Source organism: Nicotiana tomentosiformis, chromosome 6 (assembly GCF_000390325.3).
Source record: "Nicotiana tomentosiformis chromosome 6, ASM39032v3, whole genome shotgun sequence".
NCBI classification, from domain to species: Eukaryota; Viridiplantae; Streptophyta; class Magnoliopsida; order Solanales; family Solanaceae; genus Nicotiana; species Nicotiana tomentosiformis.
Window position 1 is genome coordinate 73032814 of NC_090817.1, and position 23508 is coordinate 73056321.

The 23508-nt window shown below is 36.8% G+C and overlaps 2 protein-coding genes across 5 annotated transcripts; both read right to left on the reverse strand.

Moving 5' to 3' along the window:
* Nucleotides 1-675: 675 nt before the first annotated feature.
* LOC104093040 (serine/threonine protein phosphatase 2A 55 kDa regulatory subunit B beta isoform-like) lies at nucleotides 676-17943 on the reverse strand. 3 transcript variants are annotated; one of them, XM_009598751.4, is made up of 14 exons: nucleotides 17660-17939; nucleotides 15938-16041; nucleotides 15700-15807; nucleotides 15461-15580; nucleotides 4518-4691; nucleotides 4313-4404; nucleotides 3970-4088; nucleotides 3037-3160; nucleotides 2791-2914; nucleotides 1985-2053; nucleotides 1738-1829; nucleotides 1536-1613; nucleotides 1380-1456; nucleotides 676-1044 (listed from the first exon to the last, which is right to left on the reverse strand). In XM_009598751.4, the coding sequence occupies exons 1-14, from the start codon at nucleotides 17730-17732 to the stop codon at nucleotides 917-919; spliced, it is 1482 nt and encodes a 493-aa protein (XP_009597046.1). In that variant the 5' UTR covers nucleotides 17733-17939; the 3' UTR covers nucleotides 676-916. The 3 variants fall into 3 exon arrangements, 2 of the variants coding, with proteins under 2 accessions (XP_009597046.1, XP_009597048.1); XR_685552.4 differs by having other exon boundaries at nucleotides 984-1044; nucleotides 1536-1572; nucleotides 17660-17943; XM_009598753.4 differs by lacking the exon at nucleotides 17660-17939 and having other exon boundaries at nucleotides 15461-15627; nucleotides 15946-16041.
* Nucleotides 17944-18901: 958 nt separating this feature from the next.
* On the reverse strand, nucleotides 18902-22392 carry LOC104093041 (anthranilate phosphoribosyltransferase, chloroplastic). 2 transcript variants are annotated; one of them, XR_001968635.3, is made up of 10 exons: nucleotides 22000-22392; nucleotides 21761-21904; nucleotides 21264-21425; nucleotides 21087-21170; nucleotides 20623-20811; nucleotides 20319-20409; nucleotides 20119-20178; nucleotides 19672-19790; nucleotides 19363-19484; nucleotides 18902-19280 (listed from the first exon to the last, which is right to left on the reverse strand). XR_001968635.3 is itself a non-coding variant. In XM_009598754.4 (10 exons), exons 1-10 carry the CDS (start codon nucleotides 22360-22362, stop codon nucleotides 19248-19250), a joined length of 1380 nt encoding a protein of 459 aa, XP_009597049.1. In that variant the 5' UTR covers nucleotides 22363-22390; the 3' UTR covers nucleotides 18902-19247. The 2 variants fall into 2 exon arrangements, 1 of the variants encoding a protein (XP_009597049.1); XM_009598754.4 differs by having other exon boundaries at nucleotides 19363-19497; nucleotides 22000-22390.
* Between the last annotated feature and the right edge of the window lie 1116 nt (nucleotides 22393-23508).

A 23508-nucleotide genomic window follows, 5' to 3' on the forward strand; every position in this document is an offset into this window, starting at 1 on the left:
AGAACCAGGTTCTCTATACAATTTGGTGGACCCTAAGTTTCTATCCATGTTCATTAGAGGCTTGAGAAAGACCAAGTTTGTGTATGGTAACATGTTTTTCTATTCATTCTTTGAAGGGTACCATGCTATGATGGAACTGACTGTCAATTGCTGCGGAGTATAATGAAAATGAGCAAATTGCATTTGGTCCTTAATGCCCTCGAAAGATAGCAATAGATCACCGATGACTTTGACACTGTTCGGCTTAATTGATCAAAAGTATCTTACAGGCATCAATTGTTGAAAAACACTTTTGAGTGATTTTATAAATTAGTCACGAGTTTTGATAGTGTTGAAACACATACTTATTAAGCAATATTGCTTACTTTTAGCTCCGCTTCTTTGTTTCAGTATTGCAATCACTAAAACAGTTGTAGCCAAGTTCGGAGCTAGAGTGTTGGGAGCGGGTTCGGTAGAACCCAGTAGCTTAGATTCGAACTCTGTATTTATCTTAAAAAAATTCATGTATAAATTATTAATTTAGAACCAAGTAATTCAAAACGATTAGAATCCCGAACCCATAAACTTGAAATCCTAGCTCCGCCTCTAGTTGTAGCTCTGTCCAAACACGTACTAGTATCAAATACAAGGAGAAACAGGAAATGAAAAATAAAGTACAGAAACAAGCGAGCGAACTTCAGATGTGCATAAAATATATTTATGCAAGTGTCAAATTTCTTCTCCATTTAGTAATGCAGTTATTTTTTCAACAAAAGTTTTTTAGGAACTTGTAATGGCAGACTGCTACCTGTGAGATTAGATCAAGATGACTACCCAACGTGAGAAATGTTGTATATTGACAGAGACAAAATACAATTTACAGGGGGCAAAGCCCATGAACAGGAGGGTTACTACTCTCAGTCCTCTTCATAGCACTTTATGCATGGTACATGAACAAGCTGCTTCCAACAGAACACGCAATCAAATTGTGCGTTGGATGCCAAGCCAGATGCAGCAACTTGGACTTAAGATTACAGGAAATCTCATTTTCTGAGCTATCTTGTCCTGAAATTATCAACAAAAAGCAATGTAAATGAGATGAAAAAATATGCCAAGTTTCAAAGCCAGGGGGTTGGATCTGCCACCAATTGATTGATGAATTATGGGCCCTTACAAGGGTAAAAACTTGCCCATATCGGTGACCAGTGTTTAAACCAAACCAATGAATGCAAGACATGTATCTTGTATTCCCACATTTATCACTTAATCATGGTTAATTGATATGTATTCTCACTTTAAATTTTAATTACTGGGGTAAAATTCATTGGTTTGGTGTAAACATTAGGTGTGGGTAAGTATTTACCCTTTGCACAAGCACATGCATGGCTGTTACTAACTACCTTGACGATAAAATCCTCGAGTCAAGTTGCTCAATGACGACCTTCGAGGCCTTGTAGTAGCTTGAGAGGTTGGTTTCCTACAAATTCAAGGTATAATGAAGCATCAATTCAAGAACAGAAGATATTTTAGTAAGATCATTTTAGTACAAGAGTTACCTATTTGGACTTTTTCTGACTTCCAGTGTGATGCCATCTTCATTCTCAGCTCCACAAGAAAATATACGAAGATGATTGCTAAATCAACAAAACATTACCAAAATTCGTCATATGTATAGAAGATCAACAAAATGAAAGTACACTATTATACAACATCAGTACACCATTTCATATGTTGACATAAGTTAGAGATGTGATAAACCTGTAAGATCCAGTTGCAAATTGCAGTCCATCTCCATTCAGGCAGCAATCAAACTTATCGAAAATGGCGTCATTTGTATACAGCTTAGAAAGCTGCCGCACAACATGTATTATATCAATTATACTGCAAATCGGAAAATACTATCAATCTATTTGAATAAATAGCATATTCACATGTTACACCACATCGCCAACTGTTTATTTCTCAGTACAACTCTGAGAAACGTTTGTGATGAAGACCCTCATACCTTAGGGCGGAGGTGTTCATGAATCTTATACGTTGCAACCGGGGAAGTATCCATGTGAGTGTCCCATAACTATCAAATAGTTAACAATTAAGATATAATTACAGATCCATCTTGTGATAGCGAATGTAAAACGTCAAAAGAAGTCAAAGATCAAGGAAATAAGAACCAAACAAAGCCATAGCTTATTTGTATGTCACTCAAAGACGAAGAGAACAAAGAAAAATATACCACTAATGAGAGATGAAAGAATCAAAATGAAGTGGCAGAGAAAAAGGCAAAAAAAGAATTTAAAAAAAAAGGTAAAAGCACAAGTCAATAAGATGAATACACTTTTAAGGACCCATAAAATGAAGTCGCACAAATGTCAGAAACACAGAATTCCCAGATTAATAGTGCATGAATCACCTAATTGAGGAGTAAAACATGTGTGAGAAGCACATATCAATACAACTTCCATCCTTTTTCAATCACTCGGTTTTGTTTCTTGTATGTTAAATTGAAAATTTTACATATGATTCGGTGTTAATTTATTTTTTGAGGAATGTAATTAAAGATCAATAAACTGCATAGGAAATATGGTTAAATATAAGGGTCAGATTTTAAAGATTCTAGAAACATAATTGAGAAATCTCAAAGAAAAGTTTGTTTTAACCCCTCAAACAAAAACGGGACTGAGGGAATAAGAAATACTTGACTTCTTTTCTTTTCTTGACAGATAGCACCAAATTCAAAGAAATGCAGGTATGGCAACAAATCATAGCTTAGTGTGCATTATCCAGTAAAAGGATCATCGAGATTGAGAAGACCTTCAGAGTCATGTAATCACGACTTAAGATATGCCTTCCATCCATTGCATACTTCATATCAGATATAGAAGTTATGATTTCACTGAAAAGTGTTTTAGGGCCACGGCTCCCCCCATCTTGCAATCTGTAAAAGTAAGTTGCAGGTTGTTAAAATAAGTACTGGAAGTTGTGTCAGGGCAGCAGATTAGAAGCTGAAATGCATCATACAGATAAGAGAAATAAAATAGAGATGGGAATAAAACTCACATTTTCACACTGTGATCACATAGGGCAGATTTCCTCATGTCAACAAGTCGGATGAATCCCCGTGAACTACTATAAGCCAACAAATTGCAGTGAAATGGATGGAACTCTGCTGATGTAATCACCTCTACATAAAAGAGTGGCCCAATGAGCATTTTTATCCTTTATTAGGTGGCAGCCTGGTCAATTTTTTTATGCAAAAAAGAAGTATAGGGTAATGAAACTAATTTAACCTTATTCTACCCATGTCATAAGGTAGATCATCATCCTCAAATTTATTGGTCAAATCCTCTTCAGGGAGAGGAGTAAAGGCGGCTTCAGATTCCTTCCAAGCATTCTTTTTATAGAGTTAATTCGTTTTTTTCCACATGCATCTTTGGAATTACAGGATAAACCTAATAAAATAATGGCCCGACTATTAATCTTTGATTGCTTGCCTCCACAAAACTTTTGAGAAGATGAGTAATGCAGTGCCAGTTGTTCCAAACTTTTTCCGAAATCCTAAATAAGCATGTGGCAACACCACCGACTCCCCCCCCCCCCCCCCAACCCAAAACACAAGTCTGGGGCTAAAACTGTTCTCTTCCATATCAACCAGACACCCTCACCCAACTCAACTCATCCCTAGCATGAATACGAGGTTTATGTAGATTTTGGGTACATAAATGTATAACTACAGATATCCTTCAGTTATGTTGCTAAGTTTACCTATGAGGCGTAAAGCTACTACCTGAATCCATATTTTGCCTCCTATAATTCTCGAAGTGCTTTGGCATCATATCATTAGTTGGTAAAATTTATAACATATACCTCCATACTTTTGGAGACTAAACTGGAAACTTCAAATAATGGTTAACAGAGAGTAGCACGGATGCATGAGAAAAGATCCAATAGGTTACAGCATATGAAATGCTTCGAAAAGACATCCGGGATCACCTGTCAGATCTTCCATATTGTTTGGCTTCATGTCAATGATGTTGAAACACTGGTCTCTGACTTCAAGGTTCCATACGTTTATCCTAAGGTCATCGCCAGAAAGGAATGTCTCACCATCGCTGTAAAAGTTTTGAAAACCAGAGAGTTATCAAACACCTGGCACTCCTTCAACTGGTAAACAACTTTCACACTATTGAGTTTCTCTGGTACTGCTGCTTATAGAAGGATACCTCTGATCTGATAGATCAAGCTCAAACAGAAACACAAACAACAGGGGCTGGTCAAATTTCATTTCAAATGAGCAAGTTTAAAATTCAAAATATTCGCAAGAACAGAAGAATACCTATTGTTTGAGATGGAATTGATGTTGAAATCATGAGCATGTGCATACACTCTTCTGCATCTTCTAGAAGCCACATTTGTGATATCTGCAAGCTATTTACAACAGTAGCTGGAATCACAAGCTATAATAGCATGTCAAATGCATATAATTTGGGGAAGTAATGTAATAAAGAATGCGTGAATATTAACACTCTTCCATGTCCTACATGTGAGGGCAATGTGCCATTCATTTTGTCAGTCCATTCTAGCCTGGTACCATTAGCATGAGATGGTTCACTTTGTCCACTCATGAAACTTTTATCAGCTAAAAGAGAATTCTCTGAAGTCACAAACGGATTGATGTCCATTTGTTTAACTTTCTTTACTTTCTGTTCCTTGATCTGCAAAAGAAACAAATGAAGAAACAGTAAATTGATTTGTACAATTAGTTGAATGAGCTGGCAGATTGATCACAATCTGCTCCTTGAATGAGCTGGCAGATTTGATTATAATTTGCTTCTGTAAAAATGGTACAGTAGATATTTAGGAAAATTTGTTAGAATTTATTCTAGGAAACTAGTTTAGATGTAATCACTTGATTGAAGGATCTCCTAAGAATTAGGGATTGATTAGCTGCTTTGATTGTACCCGTTGTCCTATAAATATTGTACAATTCTATGAATAAAGTATGCCTTTTCTGTGTCTAAAGTTTCATGATATCAGAGCGAGACTTTCCTCCCTAATACCTTATGGCCAAAACAGCCTTTCACGGAGAGCGCCACTTTGCAACATCAACAGAAGCCGAAAGTTCTTCTCTTGAAACTCTGGTAGAAAATATGGTGACACAAGGAGGCGATTCGTCTCACATGTCCTTCCAGCTAACTTCTCATCGATTAAACGGGAAGAACTATCTGGAATGGGCGCAGTCTGTAGAAATCGATGTCCGTGGAAAATTGGGACATCTGACTAGAGAGACGAAAAAGCCGGAAGTCGGAGACCCAAAGATGAAAGCCTGGAGATCAGAGAACTCACTCGTGATTGCCTGGCTAATAAATTCCATGGATCCAGTCATAGGTAAATCTTATCTTTTTCTACCCACTGCTAGGGATGTGTGAGAAGTCGTTAGGGAGACATATTCAGATGTAGAAAATGCCTCTCGGACAGTGGCAGACCCAAGTGGTGGCTAGCGGGTCCAACTGAACTCGCTTCACAAAAAAATAATACTGTGTATATGTATAAATTAGGATTAAAACTGCATAAATATTTTATTTGAACCCACTTGACAACTACTATTTTACGACTAAATTTATATACTTCTAAGATTGAACCCGATTGCATAAAATTCTGGGTCCGCCACTGCTCTCAGATATTTGAGTTAAAAATTAAACTTTGGCAAGCTAAGCAGGGTGAGAGGGAAGTAACTGCTTATTATAATGAAATGGTATCTCTATGGCAGGAGTTAGATCAGTGTTACAATGATGAATGGGGGTGTCCTGCCGATAGTGTGAAAGCAAGAAAAAGGGAAGAAAATGAGAGAGTTTACCTTTTCTTAGCAGGATTAAATCGGAAGTTTGACGAAGTCAGGTCACGGATTCTAGGAAAAAACCCTTTGCCTTCACTTCGTGAAACCTTTTTTGAAATTAGGAGAGAGGAAACTAGGAGGAAAGTTATGTTAAAACTTGATTTGAACCTTGAACTAAAACCTGTTGTAGATGCTTCAGCACTTGCAACAGTGACAAATGAAAATGATAAAAAGAAAAAGCCATGGTGCGATCATTGCAAAAAACACTAGCATACCCGTGAAACATGTTGGAAGATTCATGGGAAACCACCAAACTGGAAGAAAAAAGGAGTTGACAATCGTGGCTTCCAATCTCAACATGGTCAGGCCCTCCAAACAACCTATTTTGATCGGGGGCAGCAATCTTCTCCAGAAGCGTCTCCATTCACAAGGGAACAACTGGAACTTCTGCACAAACTCCTTCAATCTCCACAATTCTGATTGGGTGGACCAGATCCTTCTTGTTCTTTTGCTCAAACAGGTAATGTACCATCTTCTTTTCTTAGTGCCAACTCCAACCAAATAGATTCATGGATAATAGATTCAAGAGCTAGTGGTCACATGACAGGAAGTTCCATTTTTTCTCTACTTACACTCCTTGTGCAGGGAATAATAAAATCAAGATAGTTGATGGTTCCTTCTTAGCAATCGCTGGAAAAGGAACCGTTAAACTATCACCATCTCTCACACTTCATGATATCCTTCATGTTTCGAAACTCCTCTGCAATCTAATTTCTGTCAGTAAATTAACCTGTTCTTTGAGTTGTCGTGCTATATTAGACTCGAATTTGTGTGAATTTCAGGACAAGGTCTCGGGGAAGATGATTGGCAGTGCTAGAGAATCCGGAGGTCTTTATTTCCTTGATAAGGGGACAACTCACAACAACTGAATCTTATTTGTTTGAACTCTACTTCTGTTTTGAATTGATGAAATTGAGAAGAAGATAAGGCTTCTTTGTATTTCAATGTATTTTACATCCTACTGATACATGCCTTTATACAAAAGTTCTACAGCTATTCTAGGAAAGTAAATAAATGAAAATAATGAGAGAATATTCAACTACAATATAAGTTTCCTAAAATCAAGCTATCCTACAATCAAGCTATTAATTACAGATTTGATTCTCTAATTTTTCTCCTATAATTAAGCTGGTTAACACTCCCCCTCAAGTTGGTGCAAAGATGTCACACATGCCCAACTTGCAAACCAGTCTATGGAAAGTCCGTTTGATGAGACCTTTGGTAAACACATCAGCTAGCTGTTTTTCAGATGACACATGGAACAAACTCAAGACACCACTTGTAACCTTTTTTTTTTTATGAAATGTCGATCAATTTCAACATGCTTTGTTCGGTCATGATGGACTGGATTATGAGTTATGCTAATGGCAGCCTTGTTATCACAATACAAGGAAAGTTTTCCTTTTTCAGACAGTCCCAATTCCTCTAGTAGCTTTTGTAACCACAAAAATTCACACACATCCTGGGCCATAGCTCTTTATTCTGCCTCTTCACTTGATCTAGCGACTACACTTTGCTTCTTGCTTCTCCAAGTAACTAAGTTTCCTCCTACGGGTGTACGGTAACCGGATGTAGATCTTCTGTCATCTAGAGATCCAGCCCAATCTGCATCTGTAAAGGCTTCTACCTGGAGGTGGCTATGTTTGGAGAACAACTGACCTTTTCCAGGAGCAGACTTCAAATACCGCAAAATGTGAAAGACAACTTGCATATGAGGATCTCGGGGATCATGCATGAACTGACTCACCAGGCTGACTGCATAAGCTATGTCTGGTCTAGTGTGAGAAAGATAAATGAGTCTTCCAACCAGTCTTTGATATCTTCCTTATCAACTGACTTTCCAGTTCCGCTTTGTAACTTGTGATTACTTTCAATGGGTGATTCTATCGGTCTGCAACCTGTCATACTCGTTTCATTCAAGAGATCCAAAATATACTTCCTTTGAGAAATAAAGATTCATGTTTTTGATCTAGCAACATCAATTCCCAAGAAGTACTGCAACTTCCCTAGATCTTTGATTTCAAATTCTTGTGCCAACAACTTCTTCAATCGGGTCATCTCCTCTTTATCATCTCCTGTCATTACTATGTCATCAACATAAACTATAAGAAGAGTGAGTTTACCCTTTTGATGTCTTATGAAGAGGGTGTGATCAACATTGCTTTGTTGGTAGCCGAAGGAGATCATTGCATTGCAGAATCTGTCAAACCAAGCTCTAGGAGATTGCTTCAGTCCATACAAGGCTTTCTTCAATCTGCACACTTTTCCTTGACTTTGTTCGATATCAAATCTAGGAGGGATCACCATATACACCTCTTCTTCTAACTCTCCATGAAGAAATGTGTTCTTCACATCAAACTGTTGTAAGTCCTAATCAAGATTAGTTGCACAAGACAAAATGATTATGATAGTGTTCATTTTGGCAACAGGGGCAAATGTCTCTTGATAATCTACTCCATAAGTCTGAGTGAATCCCTTAGCCACTAATCTTGCTTTGAATCTTTCAATTAAGCCATCAGCTGTGTGCTTCACGGTGAAGACCCATTTGCATCCAACCAACTTTTTGTCTGGTGGTGAAGTGACAAATTCCCAAGTTTTATTTTTTTATAAGGCCTTCATTTCTTCAATCATAGCTTGCTTCCATTTATGATCTACAAAAGCTTCCCTCCAATTCTGGGGAATAAACACAGAAGAAATAAACAAGGCAAAGACTCATCCTAATTATTGTTATCGATGTTGGGCCCTCATTTATGTTGTCCACACTCCAGTTTGCATGCCTAGGCGTGAGGGGGGTGTTAAGTTATCCCACATCGGAGGGATTTGAGGTCCTTGGTCTCCTTATATAGTCTTGGGCAATCCTCACCTCATAAGCTAGCTTTTGGGGTTGAGTTAGGCCCAAGGTCTATTTATCATGGTATCAGAGCCATTGCTGCCCTTTTGAGGTGAGTTTTCTCCCTCTGCAGCACTAGGATTCCATAGGTTGAGTTTTCTCCCTCTTTCTTATAATTTTCTTGCTAAAGTTTCTGTCCGATCTCTTTTTTTTCACCCTCCGCCAGTTCTGTACAAAAACTAGTATCACTGGAAGGATTATACCTACTGTACGACCTGCCCAAACAAGTTTCAGATTTTTTCAAACACCAGAAGACAAGTCCGATGTAACCAGTTAGCTCCAGGAGCCTTTTTCAGATTCTGAAGGCTGTTTTTTGGGTTACCAGGTTCTTCTGTTTAGAATTTATATTCTGAAATTTCTTTTTGTGCTTCGGATTGTTCAAAAATATGGGGGACTCAAAAACAGTAGATAACAATAATTCTGTTTCACATGGTATTAGTATGGTAAAATTAGATGGTGCTGGTTCGTATCTTGCCTAGTCAAGGGCTTGTTTGTTGTTTATTAAATCCAGGAAGATGATTGGTTATATTACTGGAGAAAAGAAACAACATGTTGTGACTGATGTTACTTATAGTCAATGGGATTTTGATAATTCCCTTGTTATGACTTGGCTTTTGAATACTATGCACCCTCGAATTTCTAAACAATATTTGTTGCTTGACATTGATGAAAAAATCTGGAATTCAGCCAAGCGATTTTATTCTCGCAAGGGAAATGATGCCCAGATTTTTGAAATTCGAAATAAAATTCATACGACTAAGCAAGGTGCGTTGACTATCACTGATTATTTTTCCGAGTTAAGCGGGTTATGGCAGGAGATTGACTACTATCAGGATCTCCAAGCAAAGTGTACTAATGATGCAGTTCTCTTTGAACAATTGGTTGAAAAGGAAAGGGTGTGATTTTCTGGCCGGTTTGAACCAAGAATATGATCAGATCAGGGTTCAAGTTCTTGGTAAAGCTCCTTTTCATTCTCTTGAGGATGCATACTCTTATGTTCAACAGGAAGAGAGTCGACGAGGGGTGATGCTTTATTCAGCACCAATGGAGAAGTCCGGGTTAGCTGTGTCTCATGAATAACCAAAGGCGTTCACTTCTGATAAATATCACTTGCACTGTGATTACTGTGGAAAGCCAAGGCATACTAAGGAGACATGTTGGAAACTACATGGTAGACCAACTAGAGGTCGTGGAGGAAAACGTGTATGTCCATCAAGGATTCAGGCTAATATTGCAGAAAATGTGGAGACATCTAGGGAAATTGCTTCCGGAGAAGCTTTGTCTTCGGATGAAGTTCAACATCTTCGTCGTCTCCCGAATAAACTTGACTCTTCTAATGTTGCCACTTCCAATTACGTGCAGGCAAGTATTGCCTTCAATGCTCACCTTAATTCTTGGATTATTGATTTTGGTGCGAATAGACACATGACAGGCTCCTCTAAAGGCTTTAAAAACTACTCTTCCAGTTCCAAAGGGGATTATGTCAGAATAGCCAATGGCTCCCTAAATCCTGTCTCTGGAACGGGTTCTGTTGTTTGTACACCTGATATTACATTATCATCTATTCTCCATGTCCCTTAGTTTCCTGTTAATTTGTTATCTGTTAGCGTCATCACCAAAAAACTAAACTGTAGTGTGTCGAGTTCTTTCTTGATCATTGTGTTTTTCAGGATCTTCAAACAAGAAAGAGGATTGGCAGTGGTAGATTGCATGATGACTTATATTGGATTGATGGAACTCGAGACTCTAGTCAGGCCTTTTTTGGAGGAAATAAGGATGTCAACCAAGAAATAATACAGTGACATAGACGGTTGGGGCACCCATCATTTTTTGCTTTAAAGAAGTTATATCCTAGTTTGTTTCTAGAACTGAGTTTGAATCTTTGTTTTGTGATGCTTGTGTATTGGCCAAGCATACTAGAAACACTTATCCTTTGAGTGATAATAAAAGTACAACTCTTTTTTCGACTATTCATTCTGATGTGTGGGGTCCTACTCAAACATTTTCTTTATCTGGTAGTAGGTGGTTTGTTACTTTTATTGATTGTTGCACTAGAATGACTTGGGTATATTTGTTAAAGGCCAAAAGTGAAGTTTTCTCCTGCTTTCAGTCATTTCATAAGATGATTTGCACTCAGTTTGAAGCTAAGATAAAAATCTTGTGTACTGATAATGGCACAGAATACATGGATAAAACTTTTGGTGTTTATTTGGAGTCTTATGGGATAATCCATCAAACTAGTTGTCCTTATACTAGTGCACAAAATAGGGTTGCAGAAAGGAAAAATAAGCATTTGTTAGAAGTGGCAAGATCTCTTATGTTTACCACGAATCTACCAAAACTTTACTGGGGGATGCCATTTTAGTAGCTACCTATCTCATCAATAGAATGCCACCAAAATCCCTTAATTTTCAAACTCCTCTAGAAGTATTAAAGGGTAAGAATGATTATATTGTTCCTCCGAAGGTATTTGGGTGTATCTGCATTGTTCACACTAGGAACTCTAGGAAACTTGATCCTAGAGCTCTTAAGTGTGTCTTTATTGGGTATTCTCCAACACATAAAGGGTACAAATGTTATCATCCTCCCTCTCGTAGAATCTTTGTCAGCATGGATATTACCTTTCGAGAATCTGAGCCCTATTTCAGTATTACATCATCACCTCTTCGGGGGGAGAACTATAAAAGGGAAGAGATGATTCTCGCGAGTTCTATTGTTGAAACCACTGCCAGTACCACACGGGAAAGTAAAAATGAAGACAGAATACAGGGAAGACTATTGGGCGTTTGGATAGACCTGATTTGAAAACTTACTCAAGGAGAAATAGAGTAGAAGAAGTCATCATGCAATCTGCCGAAGATGAACCTTCTTCTACTAGTGAGTTACCCACAATTTCTAATGAGTTAGATGTACCTATTGCTCACAGAAAAGGAGTCAGATCTTGCACCACTAAACACTCTTTATCTAATTTTGTCTCCTATAATTAAGCTGGTCAACATGAACAAAGTCATGCTTTGGCACTATAGGCTTGGACATCCTAGTTTTTATTATTCATGACATTTGTTACCTGACATGTTTGGAAATAAAAATCCGTCTTTGTTCCAATGTGAATTATGTGAAATGGCTAAGCATCACCGATCTTGTTTTCCTTCTAAAAAATATCAGTCTTCAAAACATTTTATGATGACTCATAGTGATGTTTGGGGGCCGTCTAGGATTTCAACAATGTTCGGAAAATGATGGTTTATAACTTTCATTGATGATCATAATAGACTACGCTGGGTTTATTTATTAAAAGACAAAAGTGAGGTTAAGGATGTGTTTGAAACTTTCTATGTCATGGTGGAAACACAGTTTAATAAGAAAATCAAGATATTCCGAAGTGATATTGGTCGTGAATTTTTTAATGAACAATTAGGAAGTTTTTTCAGAAAAAATGGAGTAGTACACCAAAGCTCTTGTCCAGATACTCCTCAACAAAATGGCATCGCAGAAAGGAAGAATCGGCACCTTTTAGAGGTAACTAGAGCTTTAATGTTTACTAGTAGAGTTCCACAATACCATTGGGGAGAGGCTCTCTTGACTGCTACTTACCTTATTAATAGGATGCCATCTAGGATTCTGAAATTTAAAACACCTTTCGGTGTTTTCAGAGAGAGTTTTCCTAGTTCTAGGTTAAGTACAGATTTGCCTTTGAAGGTTTTTGGGTGTACAACATTTGTTCATGTTCATCCTCATAATTGTAGCAAACTCGAACCACGAACTAAGAAGTGTGTTTTTGTAGGATATGCTTCGAGTCAAAAGGGATATAAGTGCTATGATCCACACACTAGAAAGATAATTGTCACAATGGATGTAACTTTCTTTGAGTCATAATTTTATTTTACTACTCATCTTCAGGGGGAGTATCATGCAAGTGAAGATTCGTCTTTTTGGGATATTGGGGAAACTAGACATCTCACAGATAAAGGGATCTAGGAGAATAAATACTGATGTAAGGGATCTAGGAGAATATAAATAAGTGTGATCCAAGAGATGGAAAGAACTGTAATTCGAGAGATGGGGGGGCCTAATTGACTTAAATGATAAAAATCCCTGATATCGAACCTGTAGAGCCTTTAAATGACACAAATAAAAATGGAAGCAGAGAACAAACAAAAGAAATACATGTTTATTCGAGAATGAACCGAAAACAAGGAAAAAAGACTGAAGATTCTCAACACTATCAAAAGTCAGATCCACAAGACCTCACTGGAATTCAAAGTAATCTTCCAACAAAGTCTAATTTTAATTCCTTCTCAGATTTGGATCTTCCCATTGCAAAACGCAAAGGTGACAGAAATACTCCTAAACATCCTATTTCTATATTTTTGTCCTATGAAAAGTTATCTCCCAATTATTCCGCATGTATCTCACAACTTTCTACTGTGGAGATTCCAAACAATGTGCAGGATACTCTACGATTTCTAGAGTGGAAGGAGACTATTTTGGAAGAAATGTGAGCTCTTGAAAAGAACAGGACATGGAATTGGTGAATCTACCATAAGGAAAGAAACCAGTGGGTTGCAAATGGGTGTTCACCACCAAATTCAGAGCAGATGGATCTTTGGAGAGGTATAAGGCCCGCCTAGTAGCTAAGGGATTCACGCGAACATATGGCGTTGACTATTTGGAGACGTTTGCTCCAGTAGCTAAGCTAAACTCAGTTAGGAGTCCTCTTTACAATCGCGGTAAATCTTGACCGGCCTCTTCAACAGTTGGATGTGAAGAATGCTTTCTTGAATGGGAAACTAGAAGAAGAAGTCTATATGGATCCTCCACCAGGTTTTGAAGGGAAGTATAAGTCGAAGGTATGTAGACTCCGAAGATCTCTTTACGGTCTAAAACAGTCTCCACGGGCTTGGTTCGAAAGATTTACTCAATTCGTGAAGAAGCAAGGGTATGTGCAAGGACAAGCAGATCACATAATGTTTACCCGACATTCACTAGAAGGAAAAACAACAATTCTTATAGTGTATGTCGACGATATCATCCTCACAGGAGATGACATGGTTGAAATAAAGAATCTGAAGGAGCGCCTTGCCTCAGAATTTGAGATAAAAGATTTAGGCCCGCTGAAGTACTTTCTCGGCATGGAGGTTGCACGATAGAGGAAAGGAATTATAATGTCACAACGAAAGTATGTACTTGATTTGTTACAAGAAACAGGAATGAGTGGTTGTAGACCAGCTGAAACTCCAATTGACCCAAATCTAAAGTTTGGAAATAAGGAAGGGAAATTGATTGATAAGGGCCAATATCAGAGATTGGTAGGCAAGTTGATTTACTTGTCTAATACTAGACCCGATATTGCCTTTGTTGTGAGCCTAGTTAGTCAGTTTATGCATTCTCCACAGGAAGAACATCAAGAAGCTGTGTATCAAATCCTAAGGTATCTAAAGAGCTCTCCTGGGAAAGGGTTGTTCTTCCAGAAGAATGAGCAAAGAAGTGTTGAGGCTTATATTGATGCGGACTGGGCTGGGTCATCTACTGATAGAAGGTCTACATCTGGATATTGTACATTTGTTTGGAAAAATTTGGTAACATGGAGAAGTAAGAAGCAAAATGTGGTGGCTCGAAGTAGTGCCTAGGCTGAGTATCGATCCATGGCACACGGAATTTTTGAAATGTTGTGGCTCAAGAGACTTTTGGAAGAATAAGAAGACCTATGAGTTTGCCGATGAAGCGGTACTGTGACAATAAGGCTTCCATAAGCATTGCCCATAATCCAGTTCAACATGACAGAACAAAGCATGTCAAAGTGGACATACACTTTATTATAGAGAAGATTGAAGATGGAAGCGTGTGCCTTTTGTTCCAACAACTGAACAAATTGCGGATATTTTCACAAAAGGTCTTTTTAGAACTACTTTTGAGTTTTTTGTCAGCAAGTTAGGCATGTTCGATATTTACATGCCAACTTGAGGGGAGTGTTGAATGAGCTGGCAGATTGATCACAATCTGCTCCTTGAATGAGCTGGCAGATTTGATTATAATTTGCTTCTGTAAATATAGTACAGTAGATATTTAGGAAAATTTGTTAGAATTTATTCTAGGAAACTAGTTTAGATGTAATCACTTGATTGAAGGATCTCCTAAGAATTAGGGATTGATTAGCTGCTTTGATTGTACCTGTTGTCCTATAAATACTGTACAATTCTATGAATAAAGTATGCCTTTTCTGTGTCTAAAGTTTCATAGTAAGGTTACAGTAGATTGAAACTGACAAGTGGATCTTAGTTCATCAAGAAAGAACACGCCATCCGGGTTTTTTTCAATAATGCAAAGACAAAAATTCAATCTTTACAGACTCTGAACAGGAATGCAGCTAATACTTAACTTTCACCACCGAGAAATCTTCTTTTATTTTCCCACTGTTTTTATTTTTCATGTGTGATGTATGTCACAAATAGATGAACATTTAGATACAGTTCTTAGTTCAGAAAGCTGCATCTAACCAAGTTAAATATCTTAGTAAGAAATACCTTAAAAGATAAAAAATGATAGTACTACTTCACATGCATTTTAATTATCAATCTTTTGATGCTGAAAGAGAAGGCTCCCGAGATAGAATCTTTTATTTGGAGGGGAACCAGAACCCTTTCTTTCTTCAATTTAAACTCGTCTGAAGATTATCGAATGCCATAAGAATTTCATACCTTCCAAAGTTTTATCGTCCTGTCATTTGCTGTAAGAAGAAACAATGATCTGTTGAGTTTCGTACACCATCTGATTTTATTAATCTTCTCTTCAATTTCCACGCTCTTCAAATAATCAAACTGAAGATGATGTAACATGATCAACACCAAAAGTACATAACTATCACCTACAGATGCAAAATTTAAGTAGCCTTAAAAGATGTATGCAGAACTAGATAAGATGAAAACCTAAATCATACCTCGGGTTCATGACTTTGGAATTCCGTCTTATATTTAAATTCAGGATGCTGCCAAAGTGGAAGGCTGAACTGACCAGAGTCACGTCGAGAACTGCTGTCAAATAGACCCTGCAAGACCATAAAGGTGAAAAGATTACATGAGATACAAAGTTTGAATATGACACTCAAGAAAGTACAGAATCTTTGCCGGATGAATTCATATTTACACAAATGATATTTATGAAAATTTTGTCCGCACTTCTTTACCCGTCTGCCGCTCAAAAATTATGACACGTCCACCTTGATCTCCAACAGCAAGATGATCACCATTCTTGTCAAATTCCATTGCAGATAAAATATCACCTAACACAGAATCCTGTTATGTGCAGGCCATCAAGAAATATTAAAGCAGAAATAAAAGTAACACCAATTTCCTTCTTGCTCCGTTATTTCTTTGGTTCATAATCGCTCCTTTTCAGGTGAGAGGGTAAAATAAGGAAACAAGAGCTAAACATCTCTTTGCTGTTTCATTTTTAATAGCTGAAATGCAACGAAAAGTTGGCTTTTCCTTTTTCCAGTTTTCACTATAATAATATGAGAAATCCCTTTCTATGTAACTGATCTCCAGCCCCAAGGAAACTTCTTTTAGTGAAGTTAACCAAGTTAAGGCATAAAATGTTATAAATGTATAAAGTGGTGCACCAGAAGTCACATGCAAAGGTACCAAAAAGTCAATGGTAACCCAATCTTCTTTTTTTCAGGTATAACAGAATTTCAAGAAAAATCTAGTATTAGATAAAGTAAAATGTGTGTGAATGTGGTCCAACATATTCAATGAACTGTAAAAATTATTTTCCATAATATAACCAGTATGGCCTCAACAAGCCTTCCTGCTTTTTAGCGATCCTCATATCCGTTCAACCCCCTTCTCATTCAAAGGATGGAAAAGTTTTTCGTCTTGCCATATATACAATGAGTGGATTTAATGGATTGTTTTGTGGAGAGTATTCCTTCTTTTTGACTCTATGCTATTGATTCTCCTCACATTCTCCACCAGTTTCATATAACCAACCAACATAGCATAGCAGACATGGCTAACAAAAAAGAGAAAACCAAATACCCCTTGCATTGTGAGAGCCTCAGCAACTTAAGCCCCCAATTAAACTTCTAAAGCATAACCTTATATTCAATTCCATGATTGATATCTCTAAGCATAACAGAAGAATACGAAGTTCCCAATGGCCCTCCATTCAAGGAACCTTTTTCTCAACTTCATATTCAAAACCTGCTTCTCATTCTTAATCTTAGTACTAATGAAGCAGGTTGGAAAATCCTATATATAGAATTCTTTCTGCTAGCATCAACCAGTCTCTTGTCTCAACTGAACACTGGACGTTCAAAATTCAAGAAATATCCTTATTCCACAATCAACAACAATAACAAGAGCTGGTGCTATTACTACTACTACCACTAACACTACCTCTACTGAGACTCAAATCTCAAAATAGTTGGGATCAGCTCAAATATATCACCTCCATCCCAGTTTCTAAATCTTCATTTTGTTATCTTTTGCTATAGAAATCAAACAAGTTTACCCTATTAGGCTTCAAGATTTCATGTATAAAACTACAGCATCCAATTAAGGGCAGCAACAAATTTCCTTCATATGAAGAAAACACTAACTCAAATAAGAATATTTCCACTCGATCGCCACTCATATTTTTATTTTTATTTTTTTATAAGCTGCTCATACTTATGATATATTAGAAACAAATGTTACACATTTCATTCCAAAGCAAAAAAAAAAAAAAAAAAAAAGGGAGGGGGGAGGGGCGCTGGGTCCAGAATAAACGGAAACCCAGAGGAAGAAAAACATTCATAAGCAGCAGTATGCATCCCGCTCTGCCCAAAAGAAGAAAAGTACAAAATATTACTGGAGTTCATTCACATAAAATATCAGTAAAAGTAAAAGAGACTTTACAATCTTGAATATCTTCACCGGGAGTTTGTTCACCAAAGACTTGAGAGAACTTCCATTCAGAGCCCAAAGTCATAGCTCCAGTCAAGAAGGAATCTTTTGCGATTCTACCAGTTGAAGGTTTGAATCTTTTCTTCTTCTTTTCTTTTAATTTCTGTTTGGCTAATGGCTACTGATTTTCTTGTTATCCACTCGATGTTTCCCGGGAAAAAAGAGTTTATGCAATAACTGTTTTTTGTCCTTTTTTCTGAGTAACCAAAGGTCGTTGGTAGCTTTTACACGGAGGGCCAATGCCATGCCTGTTGGATATTGGGCTGAACCTTTTAGACCGTCAGCTCAAGTCCAATTGAAAAGCTTCACTTTCTGTTGACACTCACACAAAGTAATTTCTAGAAAATAAGTTGCTTTTGTGTTTGATTGCATGAAAATACGCCAAGGAACAAATATATTAAAAACACGAAAATATCATTATCTTTTTTTACCCTTTAAAAATATATTTTATATTAATTATAAATATAATTTAATATTTAAGACTTTAAAATCAATTACATTTTTGTTACATATATATAGAAACTCCTAAATTTTAGGAATTTGAAACCAAATAATTATTTACTTACAAATCCTTTCCTTATTTAAATAGTGTGAAGTATTATAACTTTTTTCTTATGTGCATTGGATAAAGTGTATATAAACGTGTTAGAAATCTACCAATAATATTCTTTTTTAACATAAATTTATACATTTATTTTAATTCAAAAATAATCTTTATATGATTTTCTAAAAACTTTAGACTCATTTAGATAGGTTACGTACCATAAGACTAGTAAGGAAGAAATTGACAATCCTCACTCTTGAGTGGAGTCATTTTCTTTCATAACTATTTCAACTTTTAATTTCATATCGTCATTCTAATCAATACTATTATCGATCTTTAATATTAAAAAAATTCATTTAAACAATATCTGATTTGCTAATACTATTATCAATCTTTAATAATACTTCATACCACCGCTCCACAGATCTTTGTGCCTTCTTTTCTAGGCACTTGGTACACACAATTATCTATTTTGTTAAGTGATAAATTTATTTAACAATTATTAAGTAATTTACGTTTTTAATGGTTTTTCCGCTTCTCACAACTGCTCTTCCACACTTCCGAATATCTGGTGCCAAATTGTCGGCCCTTTCCTTATTTCTCTCATAAAAAATAGAGTTGGCTATCTCTGTGGTGATTGTACAAGTTGGTGAAGAGGGAACACCAAATGTGGTACATCTTTCTGCACTTGGTTATTCTTTTGCTTGGCCATTGTCACTAGTGAGTATTACAAGCAATGTGTACACAAATCTACAGCTGCCTTACAAATTTCAGTAGCCAAAGGTACAGTTATTTTTGTTCTTTCTTTAACCCTTTCCTCTGATCCTTCTCCAAGCTAAAATTGTAAGTTGAGTAGTGCCGTCCATTCTTTCTCTGATTTTGAATCTGTTAAGGATAACTTAGCAGCAAAGTTGAGCCGTAAGAATCTCTCTGTCTGGCCAAATGCACTTAACATGGTCAGTTTGGCATTTTCAATGAGTTCATGCAGAAAGTCGATCAAGCGACCTGAGGTACTGCTTCCTTCACCTCCTGGAATTTAGTAAACAAGACATAGTATGAATTTATGTGATCAAGTCTCTATCTAAAGAAATTACTGTGAAATCCTCCTTACATTCGAAACCTCTACCCACAGATCAAGTGTCTTCAGCGCTTTGCCAGAGACTAGTGTCTCACGAGCTAATGCAACTCCGTCAGCCAGATTCTTAACATGTCCACTTACCAGGAGAGCAGCTGCTGCATTTAGTGCCTGTGATGTTGTATGCTGAATAATGTAAGAACTTTCAAGGTGAAAGGACATAATTGAAAATGGAAACAAGTGCTTTGTCAATCTTTTTATAAGGAGGAGCCTTAAATCTGACAAGCTACATCAATCAGATAAGTTTATAAGGATATTTGAAGCATAACAGACAAAGAAACTTACAAATGCATCAGCAATCGGCCCTTTTTCTCCGGACAGCACGCGTTTGAGCATCTCGGCATTGTAATCTGGACCTCCACCTCGCAAGCTTTCCAGAGTACAGCGTGGGATGCCAAAGTCCACTATTGAAGAATAATCTTGTCAGATTAATCTTTTTCAAAGAGATAATGTTATATTTAAAAATAAAAATAAAAAGCAGCTCGTTGCACGAAGTATCCCGCGTTCACGCACGGTCTGGGGAAGGGCTGCACCCCAAGGGGGTGTGATATAGGCAGCCTACCCCAAAGAGACAATGTTATATGACTAGTGAAATACACATTGATGATATTGCATCATTTTTTACTGCAGAGTTCACCAAATACTTAGAGCGGCATTCACTTGTTATCAGTGCGACGCAATAAATACATCCTGCACCGGGCTGCCCTTTTTCTGATTTAATGAGTTACTTACATGGATCAAAGGAGAACTTCTCAATATTGTCTGGTGTGACATCAAGGACTAATCCAGGGCCTGCGAAATGAATTGTCATACATAATATGATGGAAATGTCCAGATCTAAGTACTCAAAAGATATACAAGCAAAGTCAAACTAAAAAGGACAATATTACCAAAGACAACATATTTACTAGTGTGGTGAAAGGGGACCATACCAAGAGGACTCATCTCATCTAGGCCTTCTGAGTGAACAATCAATGCTCTTTTCATGCCAAATCTCTGGACTGCTTTAGCCATTTTGTGGACCTACAACAAGAGATGTTTCATTCACCAAACGAATGTACACAACACTTTAAGAATAACATTGAAACAGGCCAGAAAGCTATAAACCAAAGGGCAGAATGGAGATAAGACCAGAAAATTTAGCACCTCAATTCACATAATTTAAGACTACAAGATTCTTAAAGCCACATTCATAGAACTGGTGATATTAGTGTAATTCAACAGCTGAAAATGTACCAGGTCTTCTTTGTAAACTCCAACTACAGCAAACGGCACTCTTGCTGGGTTCAACATAGGCCCCAAGATATTGAACACTGTCTTTACTTTTAGCTTTTTCCTGATAGGTCTGACAATCTTCATCGCTGGATGATATATTGGAGCCATCATGAAACCGATTCCAGCTCGAGTTACACACTCTTTCACCCCCTGAAGCCAGTAACAGAGAATAAATGCATGGTTGTTAGATGGCTACAAATTAAATTAGATTATAATTTGATTTGGTGAACGTCACATCTAGTGTTTCTCCTTATAAAGCAAATATTAATTAATGTGACAGAAAACTTCATTTTTAAACCTTCAATTTTTAAAATTACAACATACTTTACTTTTTCAAAAAAAAAGAAAGTCTTAGAACTACAATACAATATTAAATGTCCTCAAACTACCAACATTTTTCAGCCAAGAACACCAATATCACCAACCTCAGGGTCCAGCTCAATGGCAATACCTAGTGCTTCCAATACATCTGCACTCCCACAAGCAGATGAACTCGACCTATTACCTTGCTGCAATTTAATCCCACAAATTTTTAGCCCGAAATATCCACAGTTTTTAGTGAAATTAAATAACTTTGGACAACAAAAAAGAGCTCTGTCAACCTTGGCTACTTTTGCACCACAAGCTGCAGCAAGTATTGAAGCACCTGTTGAGATATTCACCGTGTTTGCACCATCCCCTCCTGTCCCAACAATATCAACTGCGTCGCCTAAGCCTTCCACTTGTCTGCAATTCTTTATCATTGCCCTTGCCAATCCCACTACCTAATCATTATCATTAGCTCGATTAAGTTAACAGATCAGACGGTAGTGACAAATTAATGGTTAATTTACAGCTCTCAATAATTAAGGAGCAAATAAAAGCATTCTGGTTCTGTGAAATCAGATTCATAGGCAGAGGATTGTACATCCAAATGGAAGCTTTACACTATATTTTAAAGTAGGGCCTGTTCTTCAGAAAGCATAGATTTTTCTGAAAAATTTTTCATCAGAGAGGAAATACTAATGAATGAAATAAAATATTTATTTCACCTAAGTTATGATTCAAAGGGTATACATAAACCTTTACTAATATGGCAATAGTTAAAGAAGGAACTTACTTCTTCAAAGGTTTCACCTTTAGCTCTCAAAAGAACAAGAAACGCACTAATTAAAGCTTCATCAGCACCATCCAACAAATAATCAAGAGATTCTTCTGCTTCAGATTCCGTCAAGTCTTTCCCACTAATTAAAGCCTCGATCAACTGAATCAATCACAAAAAGGAACAAACTTTAATCACAATAAGAAAAACCCAATTCAGCATTGTATTTTTTTAAAAAAAGTTTCCTTTTTTATTACCTCACTAAAGGTGGATATGGATGACTGCTTATTGGAATTGGTCAAAGAATAATGAAGAGTTGAAAACTTTTTTTGGGTGGAGTTGGCAAGTGGGTTACTTCCAAGAAACAATTTAGTAAGGTCCCGTTTTGCAGAAAGAGATGCAGATGCTGACACTGCTGAAAACGGAATACGGCTATGAAACAGAGCCATGTTTTTACAGTTTGCCAGATGAAAGGAGGCAGCTTCTGTTATCCAATTTAATGAACTGAAACTGAAGAAGCTAAGGGCTGCGGTGTGGAGTAATAAATATGGGGAAGGAAATTGAGTTCGTGTGGCGTGTGCAGTAGTTTGGTGAAGGGTAACAGAAGGAATATCAATCATATGAAATTAAACTGCCTGGTGGATATGATGTAGCAGTGCTTATTTCTGGGTATATCTTACTCTTTTTTTAATGTTCAGGAGGGCCCAGATTCATAAATTAGGGTTTCTGACCTATAAACCTAGAGGTGGCATGTGGGGCGGGCCCGGTCTTAAGTGGTCCGGTCCTAAATAGGCCGGTCCTAGGCGATTTCGGGCTTCTCGTTGGAACCGGTCCGGGACCGGGACCATGAACTAGCGGTCTCGTGTTAAGTGGGCCCAAACAGTCCTAAACGAATCCAAGTGGGCCCAACGGAAACTTTCTATTTTATAAATTATTTTTATATAAGTTAGAGAAAAAAAATGGTAATAAAAATATCTAAGGCAATTCCTAGTAAATTATATTATAAAATTGTCACCTAAATTTTTTAATTCAAATTTAAAGACAAAAATATTGTAAAGAGATATTCAAAGCAATGCGTTATAATATATATACTATACTATATATACATCTTAAGATATATAAGTTATATTAAATTTACTATATATTCATCTTAAGATTTATACATTAATATTCAATTTATATACTATATATACATCTTAAGATATCTCTCTCTCTCTCTCTCTAATATATATATATATATACACACACACATCTTACTATATACATAGTATATAAGCCATATTCGATAGTATACATCTTACGATATACTATATATACATCTTAATATATACATCTTAATATATATATATATATATATATATATATATATATATTATATTATACTATATGTATAGCTTAAGGTATATAAAAAGACATAAATATTGTAAAGAGATATTCAAAGTAATGCGTTATATTTTTATTATAGCATTAAAAAATTATGGCAATATCTTTCTTAGTCTTCCTCCCCCCTATGGAATGAGCACAACAAGGTATTAATACCACCATTGAGAAGAAAAAGAAACTAATCAAGATGTACCAAAATACAAGTTATATATTAATTTATATGGTATCTCTTACAAATTTCATAAATCCTTCAAGGTCCGGAGGAATTTCCGTTGGTGGTGGCGGAAATGAAGCTTGGTCATCACCGCTTCCAGGCGAAGCATCATCCTCCGCAAGTTCAGCTAGCATTTCTTCATAAGCTTCGTCTACCTCTGGTTGTGATT